General features: G+C 40.7%; 1 protein-coding gene across 1 annotated transcript in view; it reads left to right on the plus strand.

Annotated features, from left to right (window-relative positions):
* Nucleotides 1-6,855: 6,855 nt before the first annotated feature.
* The window catches only part of ST6GALNAC5 (ST6 N-acetylgalactosaminide alpha-2,6-sialyltransferase 5), a 110,951-nt gene continuing 92,994 nt past the window's right edge, over nucleotides 6,856-24,812 (plus strand). The window contains exons 1-2 of the mRNA XM_060232042.1: nucleotides 6,856-7,158; nucleotides 8,095-8,346. Coding sequence (XP_060088025.1) covers nucleotides 7,144-7,158; nucleotides 8,095-8,346 — 267 coding nt within the window. The 5' untranslated portion in view covers nucleotides 6,856-7,143. The remainder of the gene's footprint in view (nucleotides 7,159-8,094; nucleotides 8,347-24,812) is intronic.

Consider the following 24,812-nt stretch of genomic DNA (forward strand, 5'->3'; position numbering starts at 1 on the left):
GTTTGAGGAAAGGAGGACAGCTGTAGACTCTGCATGGCAGTGCCTTGAAGGCATTCTGTATGCAGAGGACAGATGCTGACAAGCTGACTCTGGGGTTATTCTAGGGAGAGCATTTGCATGCATAGAAGTGGAAGCCCCATTTACACAATAGGAGTATTGCAAGCAAATATGCCCATTCAGGTGTTCAAGAACAAATACAGTTCTTATCCAATTTAAACATTATACTCACCGGTAAATATATATCTTGTTCCCCTTTTCCTCACCTCTTAGCCATACATATTTTGCCAGTATCATAAAAGCACTGGAATTAATCCAAAATAGTGTGTTATGAAATGATTCAAATAAATGTCCATTAAGAGTTGAGTAGCACTTTAAATGTAATATTGTTTTTCTGAAATCTTCCCAACTCCAAATATTTTTCCAGTTAGGAAGAATGCTCCATGACACACATTCCTAGCAGCTCCTAGGCTTAGCACTCACAGCATGCTAACACATAACCACAACTCAAATTCCAATAGATTGCTAATTTGTAAATGACGGGGTGGGGGTGGGATTTGCATGTGAGAGGGATAGACAAAACTGGATAAATAATTCATAGGTTCCTGACAGCAGATTAAAGACCCTGCCACATTGAAGCAGCTGCAAATACGTGTGAATTATAGGCTATGCCCTTTCCCCCAACAATAAGATTCTGTATTCAAAATAGACTTAGGCTTGCCGTTGTGATTTGGGCATTATCTATTCCTTAAACTTAAAAGTAGTGAGGGAATATGTCGTTGCTGCTCTACAGGTCACTTTGCTTGCCCTGTGTCACCAAGGAAGACTGTAGTTCTGTTTCACAGAAGGTAGGAGTAGAGGGTGAAAGCACTTGTAAAAAAACATGACAAGAGGCACTGCTTTCTATTTTTCACCCTTCACAGGTATGGTTTCTAGATTGCTAGCAACAGGACTTCTTTGTAACAGGAACTCCTTTGCATATTAGGCCACACACCCCTGATGTAGCCAATCCTGTAACCAGGGTCTTTGCATATTGGGCCACACTCCTCTGATGTAGCCAATCTGCCAAGAGCCTACAGGGCTGTTATTGCAGGGCCTACTGTAAGCTCTTGGAGGATTGGTTACATCAGGGGTGTGTGGTTTAATATGCAAAGGAGTTCCTGCTACAAAAAAAGTGCTGCCTGTAACCCTGTAAGAAGAGCCCTGTAAGCTCTTGGAGGATTGGCTATATCAGGGGTGTGTGGCCCAACTGCAAAGCAGTTCCTGCTACAAAAAAGCCCTGGTTAGCAAACCTAGATACTTAATTCATGTAGTGACTTATCCTAAACAGGTCTACTTGGAATCCTATCCAATGTGGTGTTTATTCATTCTTTATTACAGCCCTTTACCAACCATTTATATGTAAAAAATTCAAGGCATATAATAAACCAGATAAGACTGTTTATTTATTTATCTGCATTGTTGACTGCTCTTCCCAAAGGTAAGCTCAGGGTGGTTCACAACAGTTATTACAGCAATTATAGTAAATAAAATCAAACAAATAACATTAAAAACATTACAATCCCCTAATGGCATCAGATCCTAAAGGTGCTACTTTCTCGCAGAAGGTGTGAAGCTGAAGTGGGAGTGCCAACATAGAATTGTTGCTACCCACAACCAAATATCTGGTGGAACATCTCTGCCTTACAGGATTGCACTGTTAGTAGACTAAGAAAAAAATACTATTGTTTGTGCCTTGAGTAACTTTTGCTGCAGTTTCTGTCTCTCTGGATGATGTATATGCTTCATCCATTTCAAACAAACGTTCATTCAGTACATTCAACTGAAACAACTCTGAAATATTTAATATTATTTATGCTTATAATTATGGCATATGCTAGATGCTTGGGCTCATTACTCTTTACTTAGCTGGTAAACCTGTGTCTGAGCCTTCTGAAAGTAGGAGGAAGACTGAATGCATCTTCCATGCAGGAAACCTACAGTCAGAAATGGAAACATCTAATTTTGTATGTGGAAGCAGGGCATAGCTACTCTTTACAGCCTTGATTCAGATAAGGACAAGGGGATTAAACCTGCCACCCCTGAATGATTTTGTAAATCAAAACTGCTATAGCAGGGGTGTCAAACTCATTTGTTATGAGGGCTGGATCTGACATAATGAGACCTTGTTGGGCTGGGCCATGTGTATACTTACTTAAGATTAGGTAGCAGAGATATAAACTTTATAAAGGACACAGACAAACACAATTAAGATTTTTTTTAAAAAAAACCCCAAACCTTAAAACATGTTTAAAACGTTAGCACTTGTTGGTCTTAAAGGTCCTTTCTTTGTATTTCTCCCATGGGATCCAGGGAACTGGGCAAAGGAAGCTCTGGTTCTTTCCTTCCCCAGGGGGCCAGGAGGGGGGGGAGCCTCAGTAAATAGAAGGAAGAGAGGTTTGGCTCAGTAGCTCTGCTGTGCAATTGAGAGAGCCTGGCAAAGCAAGCTCTGCCTCCCCCACCCTTTCTTCCCAAGGAAGGAGTCTCAGCCAATGGAGAAAATAGAGGCATTGCTCTGTAGCTCCTGTGCGATTGAGCAAGCCTTACAAAGCAAGCTGTTATGCAGAAGGAAGCAAGAGAGAGGGAGAAGGAAGCAAATGACAGCCAGTTGCTCAGGGGCCCGATAGGAGCTCTCCGGGGGCCTGATTTGGTCCCTGGGCCCCATGTTTGACACCCTTGTGCTATAGTATGGTGTAGTGGTTAGAAAGATGGACTGAGATCTAGGGGACTCAGGTCCAAATCCCCACTACGCTGTTAAGCTCACTGGGTTACCTTGAACCAGTGACTTTCTCAGTTTGTTTTAGTGGTTAAGTGTGTCGACTTTTATCTGGGAGAACCGGGTTTGATTCCCCACTCCTCCACTTGCAGCTGCAGCAATGGCCTTGGATTAGCCATAGCTCCCGTAGGAGTTGTCCTTGAAAGGGCAGCTTCTGTGAGAATTCTTTCAGCCTCACCCACCTCACAGGATGTCTATTGTGAGGGAAGGAGCTAAAGGAGATTGTAAGCTGCTCTGAGTCTCTAATTCAGAGAGAAGGGCGGGGTATAAATCTGCATTTCTTCTTCTTCTTCTTCTTCTCTTAGCCTAACCTACCTCATAGGGTTTTGTAAGGATAAAGGGGGGGGGGGCAGGGTAGAATTATATATGCCAGTTTAAGTCCTTGGAGCAAGGTGAGACAAAAATGTACTAAATAAGTAATATTGCTTCATGCCAGGGGAAAAAATAAACTGTGGAGGTTGGTTTCAATTAGTGAAGTGCTTCAAGGGTAGACCTCAAGCCCCATGCAGAAGTCCCCCCCCCCCTCAATTTCAACAATTTTATTGCAAACATAGGGTTCTACAGGAATATAGTGATACGGAAGCATGAACAAGTAATATGCCAGTACAACTTCAGGTTCAAAATTCAAAAGCACATTAATATACATTCACATATCCTCCCCACCTGCCCAAAAAACAACATAGAAGCAGTTCAAAAGTAAATCAGATTCTAGTAATAAGGGTCGATAGGATGAAGAAGTTGTTAGTCTGTTTTAAAATGCTGGAAAGCATTTTGTCGGTCTTCAGAAAGCTAGTCTTTGGTGATCCTCCAGAAAACTCATGCTAAATAGATCTGGTTAAGAGATATTCCAGGAACAATGGTCTGAACTCCTTGGATGGAAATGGTATCAACAAATTTTCTGGTGATTTCCAGCCTAGTAGGAATACAGTTCCATCAGTGTGCCTTATAGATCTGCCTTTTGTATCTGTTAAATGTTAATGTTTGGTTAATATTATCATTTTAAAAAAGATTTATAATCATGCTATAGCTTCATATAGCATATTTCTATAGTGTACATGAATCTTTTAAGTTTCCATTTTTGCAGTTACACAATGCAGGTCTGTAATGTGTACCATTTGTATTATATCATTATAACTGGCCCTGATATTTTTTAAAAAGCAGTTATTTAAGTGACCCTTACATTTTAAAAAGGAAACTATTGCTGTTATGATTCACTTCTCAGTGAAACCAGAAAGTCAGATGAACTCTTAAAATGGTTTATTGACTTGTTTGCAAGTCAATTAAGTGTTTATAAACTCAGCTATACTCCTTGGCTACTTATAAATCCAATTATTAAGAGTATAGTGTAATCTTTTCATTTTCCATGGTGCACATATGTACACAGAAATAATGTAAAACAAACATATACAGAGCTAAAGAGTTTAATTTTTGCAGACCTTAACATTAATTAAGTAACTGGGCTGTTTTCCAATTGACTTTAAAATTTCCCTTGACACACCACATTTACACAAAAAACCGGCTGCAAAATTTACATTGCATTTATTTGTTTATACCAGTTTGGCTGCCAAGAACTGTGTCCATGACCATCATGGCAATCTAATTAAATATCTAGGAATCAAACAACTGGACATGAGTCAACGCAAGCTCAGCATTAAATTGCAAATTTTAGCTCAGCCACTTAATCAATAGCAACTAGTTCTAGCGAACTCATAAGCTTGATGACTTGGTTAGACATACTGTGTAACAGATGTCCAGCATACATCTGTGAACCTTAATCATACACATGTCTTAGTTTGGCATGGAGTTTGCTATGAAGAGTTTGCCAGTTCCAGCAACCTGCTTGCTAGCAGTAAATAAAAAAGTGTTGTAAAATGTATATAAACTCTTCTTTGTAGTCCCTGGTAGAAAGACTTAAAGAGCCACCGTTCATCTATTTCCAATTATTCATCAAGTTGGCCCTTTGTTCCTCTAATTTGTGTCAAGTGAGACTACAAGATAAAGAATTTCCAAGACCTGATAAGATTCTTCTCATATTAATTCTCCTGTATTAACAACGGATGCTATTCAGACCTAAACCACACATTGAATAAATAGCAATAATTTGTTCAGTGACAGTAGCCTTATTTTAGATAATAAAACATGCTTATTGTTCATCTGTTGAAGTAATTGTGCATATCTGACAATCACTTTACTTTCTTCTTTAAAAACATTACTTGTAAGTGCTAATTCTCTGACATACTAGAGATGGCATTTGTTCCACTGATAGTTTATGAGTGAATTATAAAGATGAAAAATGTATCTCAATGACTATTTCAGCCTTGAAAAAGATGGCATTTGTAACCATGGTTCAGCTAGCTTGCTGGTAGTTTTCTTCTTAATATAATCTCTAATGCTATGTTGCTGCTATAAGTTAGATGTGACAGTATATATTACAATTATGTGCTATATGCAATAAGAACAGAATTTTATTCATAAGAAGTACTAATTTAACCACAAGGCAATAGTTTGAAAATGGATTATTTTGAAGGGGCACATATTTCACAGAGAGAGAGAGAAAGAGAGAGAAGAAGAAGAAGAAGATATTGGATTTATATCCCGCCCTCCACTCCGAAGAGTCTCAGAGCGGCTCACAATCTCCTTTACCTTCCTCCCCCACAACAGACACCCTGTGAGGTGGGTGGGGCTGGAGAGGGCTCTCACAGCAGCTGTCCTTTCAAGGACAACCTCTGCCAGAGCTATGGCTGACCCAAGGCCGTGCTAGCAGGTGCAAGTAGAGGAGTGGGGAATCAAACCTGGTTCTCCAGATAAGAGCCCATACACTTAACCACTACACCAAACTGGAGAGAAAGAGAGAGAGAAAGAGAGAAAGAGAAAGAGAGAGAGAGAAAGAGAGAGAGAAAGAGAGAAAGAGAGAAAGAGAGAAAGAGAGAAAGAGAGAAAGAAAGAGAGAAAGAAAGAGAGAAAGAAAGAGAGAAAGAAAGAAAGAAAGAAAGAAAGAAAGAAAGAAAGAAAGAAAGAAAGAAAGAAAGAAAGAAAGAAAGAAAGAAAGAAAGAAAGAAAGAAAGAAAGCCAGTTTGGTGTAGTGATTAAGAGTGGTGGACTCTAATCTGGGGAATCGGGTCCAATTCCCCACTCTTCCATTTGAAACCAGCTGGGTGACCTTGGTTAAGTCCCAGTTCTCTCAGTCCCCCAAATAAACTTAACTCATCACAAAAAGAATCAGAGTTTTAGGCTGCCAGACAATCTTTAGATCACCGGGCTATACTACACCCACTGCCATACAATACTTAATTTTTTGCATGAAGTTTAAGTTAGATTTTATACTTCTGTCATTAGAATGATACTGCATAGGAAGAATTATATGATAAAAAGATATATGAATGATTGCCACAGTCATGATATTTAGAAGAAATTTTAAAAACTGCAGTTAAATAACCTAAGTATCAAAAGCAGAATGTGGATTTAACAAATAAGTTACAAATAAATACAAAAGGCAGTGCAACCAAAACTGTTTACTTAGAAGTAAGTCGTATTGAGCTCATTGGTTCTTAGTACCTAGTTAGTGTTCTTGTGCTTGAAGCATTAGATTAAAAGCACGAACACACATACACATAAATCCCACCTTCTCCAAAAAATTTGATACTCAAAAATTATGGGCTGGTGAATCTTTCAAACCCCCCCCCCTCCCCAAAAGGCTGGGGATTGTATTTCGAATAGGATTTTATAAATACAACTGGTGTCGAGCCCGCAAGGTATACTGCTATTGTATTTTCAAAGTATGTCATTTCTGTTGATCAGAGAAGACCACCCACCGATTAAATATGACATTGTAGAGCTGAGAGCGCAGTGAAATAGGATGTATTATTCTCTCCTGGGGTGATTTGTTTTCTTTCATAAAGAGAAGAAGTAGCTTTCCTAACAAGATGAGATTTTTATCCTAGGAATAAAAGGAACTGAAATAAGAGCAACAGCTAACTCCCAGATACCGTGAAACTGTCTCCGAGCCGGGGAAGATAGTAGGACATGGCGTGGCTTAGGACCCAGAAAGCTTCGGCAGTCGGTAGTGGTGTAGATCACTGGGAGACTCTAAAAGGGTCCGGTTTTAATTCTGTCTCTAATCTCTGCAACAGCCGTGCTTTCTACGGCAGTTCAAGGTTGGGCTGATTCCGCTGTTGATTTTTGTATTTTTCGCTCTCAATCCTGACAGACAGGGGGGGGGGGGGGGAGGGCCGGAAAACAATGTCCCTAGCTCCTTCGCAATGGAAACCCTAGAGGAAAAAGTGGCTTCGGATGGTCAAGCCTGAGATCTCGGTATAAAGAGGTGCTCAAAAATGAAGACGCTGATGGTAAGTCAGTTGTAGGAACTAATGATCCCAGATCACCCGGGGACTTGAAACGAAGCCACCAATCTGACGTGGGTGTTTGCCGCGGGGAGGGCATCTTTTATCCTTTCTAGAGCTGCCTAGGGTAATTCACCCTTACTCAGATGTATAGCTTTGTCCAGTTTGTGGGCTTTTTGCTAACGGGGCTCAGACCTGCAGAAAAAAGCAGATAACTTTCACCCAGCCATTAATTCATGTGCAATGAAGGGGGGTACGGGGTGGGGGGGAGAAAGAGCACAACAGGCAGGGTGGCGAAGCCGACCTGCTTAAAAGGGGGCTGAGGATGGCATAAAGTCTGCCTACAACAATTCCTGCCAGTCGTTTCAAATGCAAAAGCAGAATATCCGCCTGGGGGCGGGGGAGAGAATGTTAGGCTAGAGAAGGAGCTGGGGGAACAGATGAAAGGACTAAGGGGGCGGGGGGAGAAAGTCAGGGGCCGCGCGCGAAGGTGTCGGAAGGGCAATGAGGAGGAGCACTTTTCCTTGGAAACTTGTGCAGACTGTAAAAGGAGCCAGCCGCCCCGATTTCTGAGACACCAGAACAGGGGCAAGAGAAAAAGACCGTTCCGCCCTCCCTCGGCAGGCTTTCCAAAATGTTTCAATGAGCAGGAAGCGTCCCAAAAGTCAAACTTGCAACGGCTGCAACCAGAAGGCGCAAACCCCGCGGACTGGCTTGGCTGGCAGGGATGCGAGTGAACCGCGCGCTGTTGCGAATGAAGCCCCCGCCCGGAGGTGTGGGCACTCCTTCGGCCGCCTAGCCCCGATTGCCAGGCAGGCGACTCTGAGTGGGGGGGAGGCAGAAGACAGCGCCGCTCGGGCTGCCGGTCATCTTTCGGTTCTGCGCCCCGGGTGGCCTAGCCCCTCCCCCTGCTCTCAATGTGTCTCCTTGTCCCCTTTGCAGCGACATGGGCTGGCTGTGTCTTTAGCGCTCACCACCATGTGCACTAGCTTGTTGCTCATGTACGGCAGCATCGGTGGGGGTGGAGGCGGCAGCGGCGGAGGCCAGAAAGAGCAAAGCCAGCAGCAGGTGGCGGCGGCCACAGCCACCGTGGAATCCCAGAGCCCGCGCCCGCCAGGCGGCAGCGGCCAGCGACGCCTACCAGGATTCCCCGCTCGCCCCTTGGAAGGCTATATCAGCGTCCTGGACCATAAGGTGAGTCAGACCACTTTGGAGGGGGCGGGGGGGGAGGGCGACTGGCGGGGCACATGACAGTGACTGACGTGTATGAATCTGAGCTGGACTTCTTGTCCTCGGGCTCTGAGGCAGAATGTTGTCCAACCCACCAGGTGGCTGGACTGGAAATATATTCTCAATCCCACCGCTGATGTTTTGGACTCAGAGAATAAGGGTGTGTGTCTCTGCTGTCTTTTCTTCAAAGTGCGGACGGCAGAATGCCCCGCAGAATTGTGGGATGGGGTCATAGACTCCTTTAAAAGATGCCCAGTTTCCTTTTTTTAAAAAAATTACTGCTTCATGGGATTTCAGAAAACACCACCCTTCTTCAATTCCTTTTGAATGTTTCTGCAGTTGGGTGTTTATCAGAACAACTTTGAAGTCAGGTTTTATCTTGTTGGCCTTTCTATTCATTTCCCTCCTTCCCCCATATCCCCCCCCCCCCAAGAGAGCTCCAGTGAATCTGATTGCTCTGAGAAGTCACTTACAGAAGACTAAAGAGACCCTAATCTAAATCAGGCATCTCCCAGCTGGAGGTTTGTCTATGACTGGCAATTTCTGCCACCTAGTAGGTCAGAGTCTGTAACTCTGTTTTCTGCAGTTCTGTAGACCCTGACATTTGTATGGGTTCCTGTCATCAGCCATGTCTTTTAGTTTTATGGCGCATGTGAAGAATAGCTCTTCATAGTCTTTTAGTATGAATGATACTGAAGAGTTGTTGAAGGGAAACAAATGTCTAGAATCTTTGTACAGCCCCTGAAGAAAGAGTTTGCTTGTTCAAATGAATTCAAGACTGCACTGTGTTATGAATAAAATTGTTATCTATCAAAGGGATGTTTTCAAAATATGATGGTTATTTTGAACATTTAAGTATGGTGTATTTTTGAGAACATTTAAGTATGGTGTATATAGTAATGCAAGACATTTTTAGAGTGTTGTAACAATTGTGAAGTAAATTTTATTTTCTCAGTAAGATAAGGATACAATTTATGTACAGAAACAAATGTCAAAGCCCTCCTGTATGGCTTCTCTGCCTGTTTTGGAACAGACATCCTTTCCCCTATGTGCTAGCTTGCCTCCAGCTAGGATCTCTTTTATTGGTTGATTGTATTTAGGGGTATTTAAACATATAATCTTGATTTTTAAGTCCATAGTTGTTTCACCAAAGAAGGACTAGAACAGCGGTGGCCAAACTGTGGCTCAGGAGCCATATGTGGCTCTTTCACACACATATTGTTTGGCTCTCGAAGCCCCTAGTGCCCCATTGGCTGGCAGCTTGGAGAATGTATTTAAAGTTAAAGTTGGTTTATTTCTTCCTCTCACTCCCTGCCCCAACTTCCTTCCTTCCTTCCTACATCTAGAATTTATTATATGTGGCTCTTACATTAAGCAAGCTTGGCCACCCTTGGACTATATCATGTGCCTTTTCTGTTAAGTTTCAGTTGGCTCTGAAAAGCACATATTCAAGAAGAATGACTGTGATATTGACAATGCATATTGTATTGTGTAGCTATCTACACCAGGGGTGTTGAACTCATTTGTTATGAGGGCCACATCTGACATAAATGAGACCTTGTAGGGCCAGGTTATGTGTGTCATAAAATGTAATGCCAGATGGTGGAGATATAAACTTTATAAAGGACACATACAAACACAAATATTTTTTAAAAAAAAAACAACTTAAAATATGCTTAAAAGATTAGCACTCTTGCAATATTGTGTTTATTTAATACTCTGATAACTGACACCTCTTGATCTGAATTATTGCATCAAAATCTGGAGACATGTCTGTGCTGTAGCAATCTTGAGTATGCTGTTCAGGTGTGTGTGTGTGAAAGCTGCAAACTTACTTTAGATTTATTGACATTCATTGCAGCAATCTCATGGTTAATGCTTTGAACCTAAGAACCAGGAGAAAACATGAAATGGCTGGGCATTGTGAGCTTTTGTACATAAATTGCTTCACGTTCTGGTCAGCCAATGGGGAACATAGAAGCTTTGATCTGTTGCTCTTGTGCGATGAGCAAGCCTGGGAAAGCAAGCTGTGATGCAGAAGGAAGCAATAGAGAGAGAACTTAGCAGATGACAGTGAGATGTTTGCAGGCCTGATCAGAGCCCTCAGGAGTCTGATCTGGCCCTCAGGCCACACATTTGACACCCTGATCTATAATATGATATCCTAATTTTTTAAAAATTGCATTATTTACATCATGAGTTACTGAAATTTCTATTGAGAGACACAGGAGATAGGATATGGATTTAATTTATGAATTCCAAAGAACTCTGTTATGAGGCTATACATACTTATCTAGAAGTGAATTCCTTTTTAAATTAACATCTTTCAAGTCAGTATTTAGGAGTGAAGTGGCTGTGACTGATGGATGGACAGTTTTGGCTAATCATTGGTACCACCTGAGGCCACTGCGTGGCTTTTCCACATGCTAGCCTTGACTCCTTGTCCCCTGAGAGTTCAGGAAGCCTTACAGAGTATGTGTGGCTTGCAGTGCTATGTTTCATAATGCTGGGGAATGGGAGTTAGTTACTCTGGGGTAGGAACAGTTATCAGAGGAAACAGGGGGAAGGGTCACACAGTGAGTCACCCCAAATCTGCCACGTGAGGCTGTTGTCTCACTTTAACTCCTTATAGAGTTAAACTATAAACATTATAGAGTGGAAACTGTGAACCTTCACCTGTTCATTATTTCATTATCAACAGTCTCCCTGTCAAAGCATCCTACATGATTCTCATGTATCCAATCCTGACTGTTATGTCCAAAGACAGAAGCAGTTTTTTCCCAGGAAGCTTCAGTTAACAGTGCTGGTCACGAATGACAATGTTATTATTTGCAAGTTAGTATATTGTTCATAACTAATATATCAAAGAACCAGGGCCAGAGCCAGGATTTTTTGTTTAGTGGGGCACATAGCCATGTAGAAATTAAAAAGGTAAGGGCAGTCCTCTCTGCAAGCACCAGTCATTTCTGATTCTGGGGTAACGTAGCATCACGACATTTTCACAGCAGACTTTTTATGGAGTAGTTTGCCATTGCCTTCCCCAGTCATCTACACTTTACCCCCAGCAAGCTTAGTACTCATTTTACTGATGTAAGGGTGAGTCAACTTTGAGCCGGCTACCTGAACCCAGTTTCTGCCTGGATTGAACTCAGGTCATGAACAGAGCTTTAACTGCAATATTGCAGTTTACCACTCTGCACCATGGGGGTCCTCATATATAGGGATTATTAAAAACCTCTTCCCCCAATCCCAGTCACCAGCTGGGCGGGGCCCCCATGTATGCAAAAGAAGGGACACCTGCATATTGTATTGTGTATTGTATTCACATATGAACCCATCAGCTTTATCTAATGTGAGGGGGGGAATTTGGTCTCCCCCATCCCACTTCCAATGGAACTGCTGTGCAAATGGGCATCCCCTTCTATGACCAGCATGGACCTCCTCCCCACCACCTCCAGTGCCTCCTCACTGGTCACACACCCCTGCTGCTGGCTCCCTCCCTCTGTCTTCCAGTTGTGCCCCTGTGCCAGATGTCCCCCTGGCAGCCATTCACTCATCTGGGCAGCTGTCATCAGCCATCTTCTCTCTCCTCTCCAGGTGGGTAGATCAGCCCCCATGGTGGGTGGTCGCACTGCACCTCTTCATTTTGGCTTCACATCGGGGTGGGGGGGAGGAGGAGGCTGAGGCAGGTGTCTCTCTTCTGAGGCAGAATTACAGGCCTTGTCTTTTCCCTGGGTTTTCCCCCGTTGACTGCCTCAGACACGGCCTGACTCAACCATCATGGAAGGCCGAAGGGAAATGCCAGGCGACCCTCCTAGCACTGTTTCTCTTCCACCTAGCCATCTCCTTGCCCTCCCTTTTCTCCCCTCTGACTCAAAACACAAGGTCCCACGGTGGCAACGAGCACAAGAATTAAAATTTATAAATCGGGAGTGGTAAGTAGTGAGGCCAGGACCCTGGCCTTGCTGTTGAAGTAGTGGGGCTAGGACCTGGCCTATGCTATACTTAACACACGGAAAATAATAAAGGAATTTGATTGTCCTTAAATGTGTTCTATCCCTTGCACCTAATATCTGTTCTGCCTGTGGATGCAGCAATAAAAATGAGACTTTACATACTGAAGAAAAACTGTGAAGTATTCGAGGGTTTGTATTTTGAAAACAAAACCATGCAAATTAGACTCCAAAATTAGATATGTACTTTGAGTTCTTTCCAGTGTCCAAAATTTAAATGGATTCCATTGATGCCTGTGTATATATAAAGAAATGGATTGGAAAGCGGTAGAGTTAATAAAGTGTTTGATGAAGACTCATTCTGCAAATAGTTCTATATCTGTATAATCTCCAGTATAGATAAATATACTCTGGAGCATAATTAGTTTGTTTAAATGGTGCAAGAATGTTACTGGTATTTGAAGGGAAAGAAATGTCCATGCATTCAGTTCTTTAAACAGAACAAATATAGTTGGAAATTCATCAAGAGTTGTATTCTGATACGTGATAAAGGTGTTACTCAGTGAATGGTGATGTCATATAGTAGGAAGCGGTTGTAAACTTTACATTAGTTCTTGAAGAAAATGACTTTTCAAACGTTTTGATTATCAAGTAAATCAAGATTATCAAGTAAATCACAGAGCCTCTTTTTTATAACAGATCCACCAGGGGGAGTCTTTATTCTAGAAAAAACTTTTTTGTGGAGTGGGTGGGGGATAGACCCTTTGGTGATTACAGAACACATGGCAGTTTAACCACAATTCAATAGTAGTGGAGGAGAAACAATCCAGGGCCCTCTGGTAATTTAAACGGGCTGTATTACAGTGGTATATTATTGTATGTCTAGGGTAGTGAGCAAGGCATACAGTATCATGTGGGTCTTTTGATTGATGGGAATTGCAAATGTGGCTCTGTGGAGTGAATACCATTGTAATAAGGTGGTTTATACATGCATTCATATTGGATTCCTCAGTGCAATTAAAAATAACTGTCAGTTTGCACAAAATCAGTTCACAGTGCTGCTGTATATACAGGCATCACTAGCATCCTCTGTTGATAGCTGCAGAACTTTTTGGTATCCCTGATTCCAGAGGTGAGTACAGATCTGTGTCAAATTATTACATGTGATATGAGTTGTGCACAGAGCCATATTGTACTGGTGTCTCTGGATCAAGGTAACTGACACTAGTTACAGAATAGTTTGCATAAAAGACAGTGGCAATTAAAATCCTATTAAAACTTTATAGTTTCAATGCATGATTAATTAATGACTTAATTAAACAGTCAGTGAATACAGTTGGTATTAAAATTATTTCTTCTTCAGACTTGAAGAATAAATCAAAATGGTACAAATTGTATTTGTATCCAGCTAGTCTTACAATGAAATCAAATGACTGAAACAATTTGTAGAAGGCTTTTGGAGTTCTGTGATCTGGCGGAGGATTGTATGTATGTGGGCTAGGGCTACTTGGTCACGCCTGACAACAAGTGGGAGCATAGGGGGCAAGGACATGGGTAGCCATTCCATTGTATGCACAGCTATTTCACTTCTAGGGAAAACCTTGAAATGACGTAGGGTAGCTCTAGGAGCCTAGTTTCTCCCAGAAGTGACATAGCACTCCCAGAATTGACATAGCAGCATACACAGCAGCAACTTAAATTCTCCTGCCAATGAGCCCCACAGGCAGACGGCCTCCTGCCATACCATGTGGGCTGGTCAGGTATGCTGTGAAGTAATGATGACATTGCTTTATCTGGAGTCTGAGATCTGGTTTCTAAATGTTAACTCTATACAACATCACTGCTAATCAGTCTTGGAAATAATCACATTGTTGTTACTAAATGGCCAGACATGCAGTCTACTTATAAGTCAACGTGCACCCTTGCCTTGAATCAGCCCCTGTACTCTTTCCAATGCTGACTGTCCTGGTTATTTTTATTATTATTATTATTATACAGTTTTCCTACAGCAGCATTATCTATTTTTCTCCGCTCAAGGAATTGTATTACTGTTTCATTTCATTTTGATTGTTCTTGTTTAAACTTTCAGTGTGCATTAAGTGATAACATTCTGTCTGCATTACAAAGCAACGGAACAAAGATAGAAAATGGTACCTTTTCCTGCATGCCAGATTGCTGGTTTCTTTGCAAGCAGCTGTCAGTCTTGTCTTGGCACCATTTCTATTTCTAATCACTTGATGTCCTTTATCAATTATTGTTGCTAACTATGTATCAGTCAGCTGAACATGTTATACATGTGCTGTTAAAAGTCTGCACTCTTATACACTGGTTGTATTCTGCATATTCTGCTTTCCTTGTTGAAGCAACATCAGCAAAAGGTCAAAGTGGGGTAGGGCAGGATATAAATTGAATATAATAAATAAATAAATAAATAAATAAAAGTCTGCTTCAGTAAGGCAGCTCCTTTGAAAGTGGTTAGGAACCCAGAGTGCCTTTTAATCATGACAATATGCTATTGCTAAATTTTACACATAGTAAAAAGACATACTGAGATTAGCAGTATGATAATGTCTCTTCAGTATAAGTGGTGGTATGGTAGCACCCCATGAAGCAAATTCAGAGATAAGGCAAAAGGATAAGTACATAGCAAAGAGATACAAACAGCTCTGTCCAGAATAAGTATCAAAAATTAAGCAGGGCTAGCATGTCTTTTTGTTCCCTTCTCATTCAGTTTCACTTTCAGTTTGCTGTTAAGCACTAACTAGTTAGATGTTATTTCAAAATTGGCAGACAATGTAATGCTTTTGTTGTATATTAGAACTGGAAACTATCGTTTCCAATTTTTAGCTTTGAAGGAAACATAATGGACCTATTTTGATGTCATGCCAAATTACAGTTGGTTTAAACTGAAAGTGAAACAAGTCTCCAGGTGTGAAAAGGGATCATGTGGACCTGCAGGTTATCTCGGATTCTCCAAACCATATAGTATGAAAGGTCTTGTGAACTGAGCGATAATGAACATCCTGTAAGTTTAAAATTGTAGCATTAGATTATTCAGACCTAATAGCAGAAGTGGTTCCAAAAGTTCTATATTTCTTCTGCCATATGATGAAAACTTCAATCACTCTCTTGCTAGTAAAAATGACAAGATCTATTCACTCTTTCATCTAGCAGCTGTAACTTATATCATCAAAAAGTCCAGTAATGCTTATATGTGTGAACTAATTGTGTAGATATAGCTATTCAGCCTCTGGCCACATCAAACATTCAAGGCATAATATTATCCTACATAAATTCATAATCTGTGATGTGGCTTACTTATCACTTATACCTGCCTATGAGCCTGAGAACATCCTACTTTATGGAAATATAAAGATCAAAAGGTTTGAAGTGCTTAAAAAAAAAGACAACTCTAAAAATGCATCATAGTTGCAGGATATGTATTTTGCATGATTATTAGCTAGATGTTCCTTTTCCATTTTCATATATATCACAGGTAAAGTAAATTAAGATTGTGCAAAACTTGCTTTTAATGAGATAACTTAAATAGAATTTCTTCATCCAAAATGAGTTTAAACTGTAGGTTTGAACTGTGAGTTTCTTTTGCTTTAACATAGACTGCGCTGCTCAATAATATGAAGATAGTAGCATCTGAGAAACAAAGGTGGCACTGATATTAAGGACCATGGTGTATTAATTTAACTCCTAATTATTATAATCAATTCAGCTGAGCTTTGGTGCTGATATAAGCTGATGTGACAGCACAAAGGCCATTCTCAAGGTGAGACTGAGCATTACATTGTCCTACTTCTGTCCTATGCAATACCTTTTAATTTGCTTTTCTTCTGTACCTGCTTAGCTGCATAATCTTCCTATAAAAATATTCTGAATATGGAAAGCCACCAGTGCATCATCTATGTAATTCAGAGGTAGCCAGTGCAATCCTATACAGAGACATACCCTCCGAGTCCATTGAAGCCACGATATAATGTTGTTTATGATTGCACTGTCAATAGATTAAGGTTTTTCACCCCTAAGGAAAATCCCTTATTTATCTTTTGCTGTTGGTGTTATTTTAGCAGAACAGGTGGGAAAAGAGAAAGAGGGGAGGAGGAGGAATGGGAAATTCTTCAGGCAGGTGTGGGGGGGAGCAGGGGTCACCACTGCCTCCCCCTGAGTCATGGAGATGGCAGCACTGTGCATGGGTGAGCAGGGAAGACTGGAAACCAGCAAGTGGGTTGCTCCTTGAGCAAGGGGGGGGGGGAGAGGATGGAATTCCTGCCCCTCCATGAATCTTGGGTCCCTCCTTGTTCAAACCTAAACTGATATTTAAACAAGGTACAACTTTAATTGGTAAGGTAGGAAACTGAGACTTTTGACTGAAATTTTGTTTGCATAGTTATATATGTTACATGTAAGTCTATTTACCCTCTGGGCCCTGCTTACAGTTGTATTCCAAGCAGGGACAGCACACCCACTAGGCGCCCTTACCTCTGGTTTGGAGGTCCTCCCCCTGCTTCAGGGTTATGAGAAAGGAAATGTCTACTGAGCACTCCATTATACCCTATGGGGGGCTGGGTTTTTTTGAGGTAGAGGACACCAAATTTGGCATCCCCCACCCTGCTGGTGCCCTAGTTTGCCTATTTCCTAGTTTGCCTAGTGGGTAAGCCGGCCCTGTAGATAAGAACATAAGAGAAGCCATGTCCAACACTGTGTCACACAGTGGCAAAAAAAACCCCAGGTGCCATCATGAGGTCCATCAGTGGGACCAGGACACTAGAAGCCCTCCCACTGTGCCCCCACAAGCACCAAGAATACAGAGCATCACTGCCCCAGACAGAGGGTTCGAACAATATGCTATGGCTAATAGCCACTGATGGACCTCTGCTCCATATGTTTATCCAATCCCCTCTTGAAGCTGTCTATGCTTGCATCTGCCACCACCTCCTGTGGCAGTGAACTCTATGTGTTAATCACTCTTTGGGTGAAGATCTACTTCCTTTTATCAGTTCTAACTCGATTTCTCAGCAATTTCATTGAATGTCCACGAGTTCTTGTATTGTGAGAAAGGGAGAAAAGTACTTCTCTCTCTACCTTCTCTTTCCCTTTCATAATCCTGTAAATCTTTATCATGTCACCCATCAGTCAATGTTTCTCCAAGCTAAAGAGCCCCAAGTGTTTTAACCTTTCTTCGTAGGGAAAGTGTTCCAACCCTTTAATCATTCTACTTGCCCTTTTCTGCGCTTACAGAACTCATGCTGAGTCTTCCTCAATAACATTTGTTAATCACTGTGCCTACAAATTCTCTCTTTAATAATGGTTTCCACCAACTTTCCCGGTATTGAAGTCGGACTGACTAGCCTATAATTTCCCGTATCTCCTCTTGGACCCTTTTAAAAGATGGGGGTGACATTTGAGATTCAAGTGTGGGTTGGAATTGTTTAATTCACCAGAAATTTTATTGTTAGTAATGTTTGCCATATCAAAGATTATCAGTCTCACTCATTGATATTATATGAAATGTAGATGACATTTTTGTTAGGTATAAGTGTGCCAGTTTTGTGATGATCCCAGATCTGACCATGACGGAAGCTTATGGGAAGTGTTAAGCTTGTATTTTTACTTCAGTTGATCAGAAAGTGATGCACATTATCATATGACAAGGGGAACACATCAATAGAATAGGAATGTTATAAGTCCATCTCCTGTAACAAAGCAGAAATGTGGCTGGTATGCAGGACTTTTTTTGTAGCAGGAAATCCTTTGTATATTAGACCTTCAATGCCAATAAAGGTCTACTACTACTACTACTTGTATATTAGACCACACACCCCTAATGTAGCCAATTCTCCAAGAGCTTTCAGGATTCGTAGTACAGGGCCTACTGTAAGCACAGGAGGATTGGCTATATCATGGGGGTGTTGCCTAATATGCAAAGCAGTTCCTACTACAAAAAAGCCTTGTTTTCATGTATATTTTTGGTTCAGGTATTTTGCTATTTCCTATGCACACCCATATTTTTATATGCAGTTCAGGTTTTTGTGGAAGATGGGTGGCATCTTTGGGTTGATAGGTATTTTGTCAAGGGCGCTGAAGCTGAAAACAAAATATACTGTATTACTGCTATAAGGGTGGTGCATAGGATTTTATGTTCTGTCTTATTTGAATACACGAGAATCCTAGTAACTTACCTGGTTTAGGAATTTTATACCTGTTAGTGCCCTTTTGGTTTCAGTACAGTGGAAGATGTTGAGAACAGGTCCTTATTAATGGCCTACGTGATAAAAAGACCCAAGAGAACAATGTCTCACAACAAGCAATGGATTGTGAATATGCTTTGCTTTGTTTTTCTGTACTGTAAAAATTGCCTTGTCAGCCATGTCAAAGCAACCTCCAGTATATAGCCAGTTCAAACATGTTAGTATACATTAGATTTGCTGTGACTTCAGTACTATAGAATAAATATTTTTTTTAACATTCCCTCTCTGCCTTATGTTAAATTTGAATATATTTTGCCCTTTGGTTATGGGAAGGTCAGGAGTAGATGAAACCATTGTAATAACACTGGATAGCACATTAGTCGTCGCAGTTTTCTCTGAGGGAAAATAAAATTCAGCACAGAAGAGCTGTGGGAAATGTACATGTATATATGAGGAACAGAGCTTACAGGGAAAGTGTTGTTCTTGGGAAATTGTTTTGTGAGAACTAATTAAGTATAAAAGCACATGGTGCTTCCAAAGAGCATTTTATCAGTAGGAACATGTTCTCTTTCTAATCTTCCACATAGTGATAAAATATTTCTTACACTGTTATTTGAGGCTCACGTGTGTGTGGACTATTGCACCCTTCTTAAATCTTCGTTCGCGAAGCCAAGCCGAGAGAGAGAGAGAGAGAGAGAGAGAGAGAGAGAGTGTGAATTTTTTTTCCCCCTCTTGCCCCTCTCCTCAGTTTTCATTTCAGTCTCTGCTTCTCAGGAACTAGTGAGGTATGTGTTGTTTGGTGGGTGAGAATTTGTTCAGATCTCTTAGTGGTTCAGAGTTGAGGAATGTATGCTGTCTCTTATTTGAATACATGAGTATCCCAGTAACTTGTATCTAAGAGCTTTTCCTGTTCTTTGTTGACCAGCATATTCAGAATCCTTACATAGAGCCCCTCTGTTATGCCTAGAGCATGGTGTCAAACATTTGACCTGTGAGATGAATCAGACCCACACAAGGCTCAAATATGTCCCCTGAGCAACTTCCCTCTCCTGCTTTCATTTCTAGGGCTGCTGCTGCAGCTGCACCATCACTTCCTTTTTCCCCAGCTCCCTTGGTGGCTCTTTGCTTCATGACTCTTAGAATCATAGAGTTGGAAGGGACCTCCAGGGTCATCTAGTCCAACCCCAATGCAGGAAACTCACAAGCACCTCCCCCTAAATTTTCACATGATCCTGCGAATTTTCACATGATCTTGCCTCCCTCCCCTCACCTGTCACACGCAGGCACACAGACACCCACATACAGAGAGAGAGAGAGAGAGAGCTAGCTCCATGGCTGTTTCCTGCTTTATGCAGGAGAGATACATAAACAAGCCTTTCTCACACACTCAGTCACTCACACACAGACAGAGCTTCTGCTTCCTTTTCCTTGCTGCTGCTCCTCTTTGGGAGGAAATAGAGAGAGAAAATAAATTTGGAGTCCCATCATGGCACCTTAAGACCAACAATGTTTTTATTCCAGGTGTAAGCTTCGGTGTGGAAGCACACTTCTTCTTGAGTGGATGCATTCTTCTGATAAGCACAATGTTCATAGAGGAAGTTATTTTGGCTTATTCTGAAAAGTTGGGGGGTTTTTTTAAAAAAAAAATTATTTCTCTGTTCCTATCTGGATTTATTTTCTTTCAAAAACACCCTGATTAGGAATTAGAACACTCGGATTGGCCCTTATATTTTAGAGAGTGATTTCAGATGCCAGATGATAACAGCACACATTGGTAAAGAGACAGGAAAACTAGCTCTTAGTTCAGTCCAGAAGGATGTATGGTCTTGAGCTTCATTATCAAAAGCAATTTAGCAGTCTCTTTCTAATCTTCCTTTGAAATTCCTTTGTAAGAGCACTGTTACTCTTAGGTCAGCAACTGAATGTTGTGGTTTCTAATGTCAGATTTATGTCCATTTATTCTTTGCATCCTCCTCTACTGAATTCTCCTGGATGGAATTGAGACCTAAATTTCCTGTCTCATTACCAACGCTGGTATCTCCACACCTACTACCCCTCTGCATATTGCACCTAAACCAATCAAAGCTGCTATTAAGTGCCATTTATGTCAGATCCAGCCATTGTAACAAATCAGTTTGACACCTCTGGCCTAGAGGCCCTTTATTAGCCCACAGATCTACCAGAAAAATGTTGGGTTGTAGTCTGCATTACTTTTAAGCCATACAACTGTGTTCTTGGTAGACTATGATACAATTATAATCATGCAACCTAGAATGTCACACATTTAAAGTAATCTCCATTAATTATAAGGGTTTTTAAACCATTAATTAAATATTAATAAAAGCATTGTTTTTTGAGAAAGGCAGAGCTTTTGTTTTTAAACAATGCATGCTTTTGTCACAGGGATGTGGAATGGTATAGTGTAGCTTGATCTCATCAGATCTGATAAGCTCAACAGGGTCAGTACTTAGATGGGAGGCAACCAAGGAGATGACTGTGCAGAGGAAGGCAACGACAAGTCACCTTAAACACATGCATTGGAAACCTTATGGGGTTGCCAAAAGTCAGCTGTGACTTGATGGCACTTTACACGAACACTCACACATGCACATGCATTTGTAACAGCAAACACAATTGTAAGAACCATTTTTTAAGATGGTGCTTGCTATCCATTTTTTGTCTGTGCTTGTATTAAAATTAATTTTTAAGAAATCTGTTGCTCATTTAACAGGAGCACATTTTAAATCAATAGCTTTTAATTGATTTACTCTGATTAATTGACTAAACATTTTAGTCCTAATGAAAACTTGGCATGTTTATTAACCTCTTGGTATTATATTTTTCACATATTATCTCCAGAGTAATGTGGATAGCAGCGTGGGAGGTTAGTGCTCATGTTATAACTTTAGTATGAACTAGACAGAAAAGAAAAATGACAAAATGATGAATTCCCAGTACCAACATTTAATGTTTCTGGTGGAGGAATGGCTTGTGCTAAGCTTCGTGTTACATGGATGAGTTTGTTAAATTTTATTAATGTAATAGTAAGTAAAAAATGTTTTAAAGCATAATTCATATTTTAACTTTTTATTGTCTTGGTAATCCTAGAAAATCTGTAACAGATGGGAAAGGAAGATTAAACCACTTGAAAGCCTTCAGTTTAAAGGAGGCCACATTAAATAGTCTTGAAAGTCCTTAATAGACACTTTGAAATATTGTTCAGTATACTGATGTGAAGGATATGGAAAACAGGTGTCTGAAAACAGGTTGTAATTTCAGACTAAAATTTTAGGTAAGATTTTACCAAGGACATATTTGAAACTGGGTCTTACATTCAGATCCAGATGGCCTTATTTTTTTGTAACCAGAAATATTCTTGTTATAGGAAACTACAAAATGTTGTGATCTTATTTTTGCTATATTTTTATCAGCAAAATATTTCTACTACAGATGTAATAGATACATCTTTCTATCTGTATTTTTTCATAAGTCTTACTTTTCCTGCCTTCAGAAACAAGAATGCTGAATGTTATATAATACTGGGTTATTGAAGTTGTTACTTCACACAGTAATGCACGTAAGTTGTTTTATATGCCTTAAGGATAAAGTTAAGCTTCTTTATTAAGCATGTTACTATGGCAAGGGCATTAATCTTTTACTATCACAGCCTATCTTGCTGTGGTTTTACGTCTAAGCAAGATGTAAGCACAAACAAAATAAAAAGAATCAGCCTCTCAGATATTTACATTTTATTACATATCTTACTGTAAGAAGGTAGAAGCTTATACTCTTTTTTTTTTTTGCTGTCAAGTTGCAACCAACTTTAAGCTTTTAAAGGCAAGAGATGTTCACAGATGGTTTGCCATTGCCTTCCTCTGCATAACAACCCTGGTCTTCTTTGGTGGTCTCCCATTCAAATATTAGTCAGGGCCAACCATTCTAGCTTCCAGGATCTGAAAAGGTTGGGCTACCCAGGTCAAGGCATTTATACTTACTGCTTCATAATTCTTTTATGTCTCTATGTTTGAAAGATTAAACTAAATTTTAAGAATCCATGAAAATCAGATGTGAGGTTGGGGATAGGAAAATCATAACGTGTTCTGCTTTTCCCTAATTAAAATTCCATGCAGTCATCTCCAGTATGTTCATGTTTTATTACATCAGTAATTACTCCTACTTTTTCCTTCCAAATTGCACATTATGTCACTAAAGAAGAATGTGCTGCAGTTATACAGTGTGTTTGGACAAGGCAATATGTTAAAATAGTCACAAAAGCCTATACAGGAATAGTGAGCCTGGGTGGAAATGTTAGATAATACAGTTAAGGATTACACTTTCACTTTCTATACTTAACTGGGCATGATATAGTAATATTAAAGGTTTTCTCACAAAGGAGTCTCAAAGTGGCTTACAATCACCTTCCTTTCCTCTCCCCACAATAGACACCCTGTGAGGTAGGTGGGGCTAAGAGAGCTCAGAGAGAACTGTGACAAACCCAAGGTTAATCTGCTGGCTTCATGTAGAGGAGTGAAGAAGCAAACCCGGTTCTCCAGATCAGGGTCTGCTGCACTTAATCACTACAGCACATTGGCTCTCAAGGCAAAGAGTGAAGGCTGAGTGGTTAGAAATAGCAGTGAGTGCTCCTGTGCCTTCTGAAGTGCAAGGAAGCACATGGCTGCAGCAAACCAACAACAGTTCTAGGCAGAGAAAAGAAAATGATGCCAATTGCTGTATGCATAAGGGATGAGCAATGATAAATCCTGAGCCTTCTTATAGTAATATAGAAATATATCCTTCTCAGATAAGTATTTTTATTTATTTATTTATTTATTATTTTATTCAATTTTTAGCCCACCCTTCCCGTAGAACAGGCTCAGGATGGGTTACATCATAAAAACAGTCAACAGTAAAAACAGTAAAAGACCAATTTAAAATATATAAAATCTAAAAATACAAACACTAAGATGGCAGATTCCGCCTCATAGACATGGCCTATTGTCCGGATCCAGCAGGTCTTGTAGCACTGGAATGGAATGTGGGGCGGGGGGGGGGAGGGAGACCGGTAACAAATGACGCCCACTTCCTCAGTTGAAAGCCTGGTGAAAGAGCTCTGTTTTACAGGCCCTGTGAAATTGAAGCAGATCCCACGGGACCTGGATCTCCAGGGGAAGCTCATCCCACCAGGCAGGGGTCAGGGCTAAAAAGGCCCTGGCCTTCATTGAGGCCAGATGGACGTCTCTGGGGTTGGGTATTACCAAAAGTTGTTGGGTCGCTGATTGTAAAAAGACTTGAAAATTTACTGACACAAAGAATAAAACTTCCTCATTAGCAAGGTAGGAGAGAGACGGTAGGGTTGTCCCATAGTCATCGACCTATCAGGCTCTGACTCATGAGGGAGGGATGGAGCCTAGGAGAGCCTTTAAATCCTCAGAGCTCACCAACACAGCGTCATCACTGTCCTCCAGCTTTGCTGCTCTGGAGAAGGTTCAATTTAAGTTTTTAAGGATGGTTTTGGTCTGTTTAGATGTGTTTCCAATGCCAGTTTGCATTTGAAATCTGGCCTGACAACAATAGAGGCAAAGGTAAGTCTCACCTCTATTAACTTCTGGCTCAAACTGAATCACTGTCCCCAATGATTGCCATTCAGAATTGCTTTAGATCCCCTTGGCTAACTGTGGTTTATCACAAGTTGATGACCTTAGGATTTTCCCCATAGTCTCTTCTTGCTATGGGTCTAGACCAGGCAAAAGCCATTATTAAACAGAGAGAGGGTCCTTGACATCAAATGACAAGATATTAGTGGAGCATCTTATTTTTTGGCACTGGACAACAGAAGATATATTGCAATGCCAGTTGCAATACCTCTCATCCTTGGAGTATCCTGCCCACCGCAGAGCATTTTCCTTGGCTAGATGGTGCATACTCTCCTCTTCAGTTTTAGTGGGGAGATATAGAAAGATTCCCATGCTTGAGAGGGTTTGGCCTTGTGGTGCTAGTGCTGTTGAAACAGTTAAACATGTTTTGCTTTTGTGCTGATTTTACCAAAAGATACATATTAAGTTTACTATTCCTTTATCTAGTTACTAGATTCCCAGGTCACTGTGATTCTGAAATCACAAAGAGGTTTCTTATGGAAACTAACTCACAGATTACAGCTTCATGAGCAAGGTTTTTCTCAGCCATTTGTAAAGTTTGCAAACATATTTTATGTACTAAAGTAAAACATTAACATTAATTTGATTTTAAATTGTTTATTATAATAAGTATTATACTTTTA

This window comes from Heteronotia binoei, chromosome 2 (assembly GCF_032191835.1).
Source record: "Heteronotia binoei isolate CCM8104 ecotype False Entrance Well chromosome 2, APGP_CSIRO_Hbin_v1, whole genome shotgun sequence".
NCBI lineage: Eukaryota > Metazoa > Chordata > Lepidosauria > Squamata > Gekkonidae > Heteronotia > Heteronotia binoei.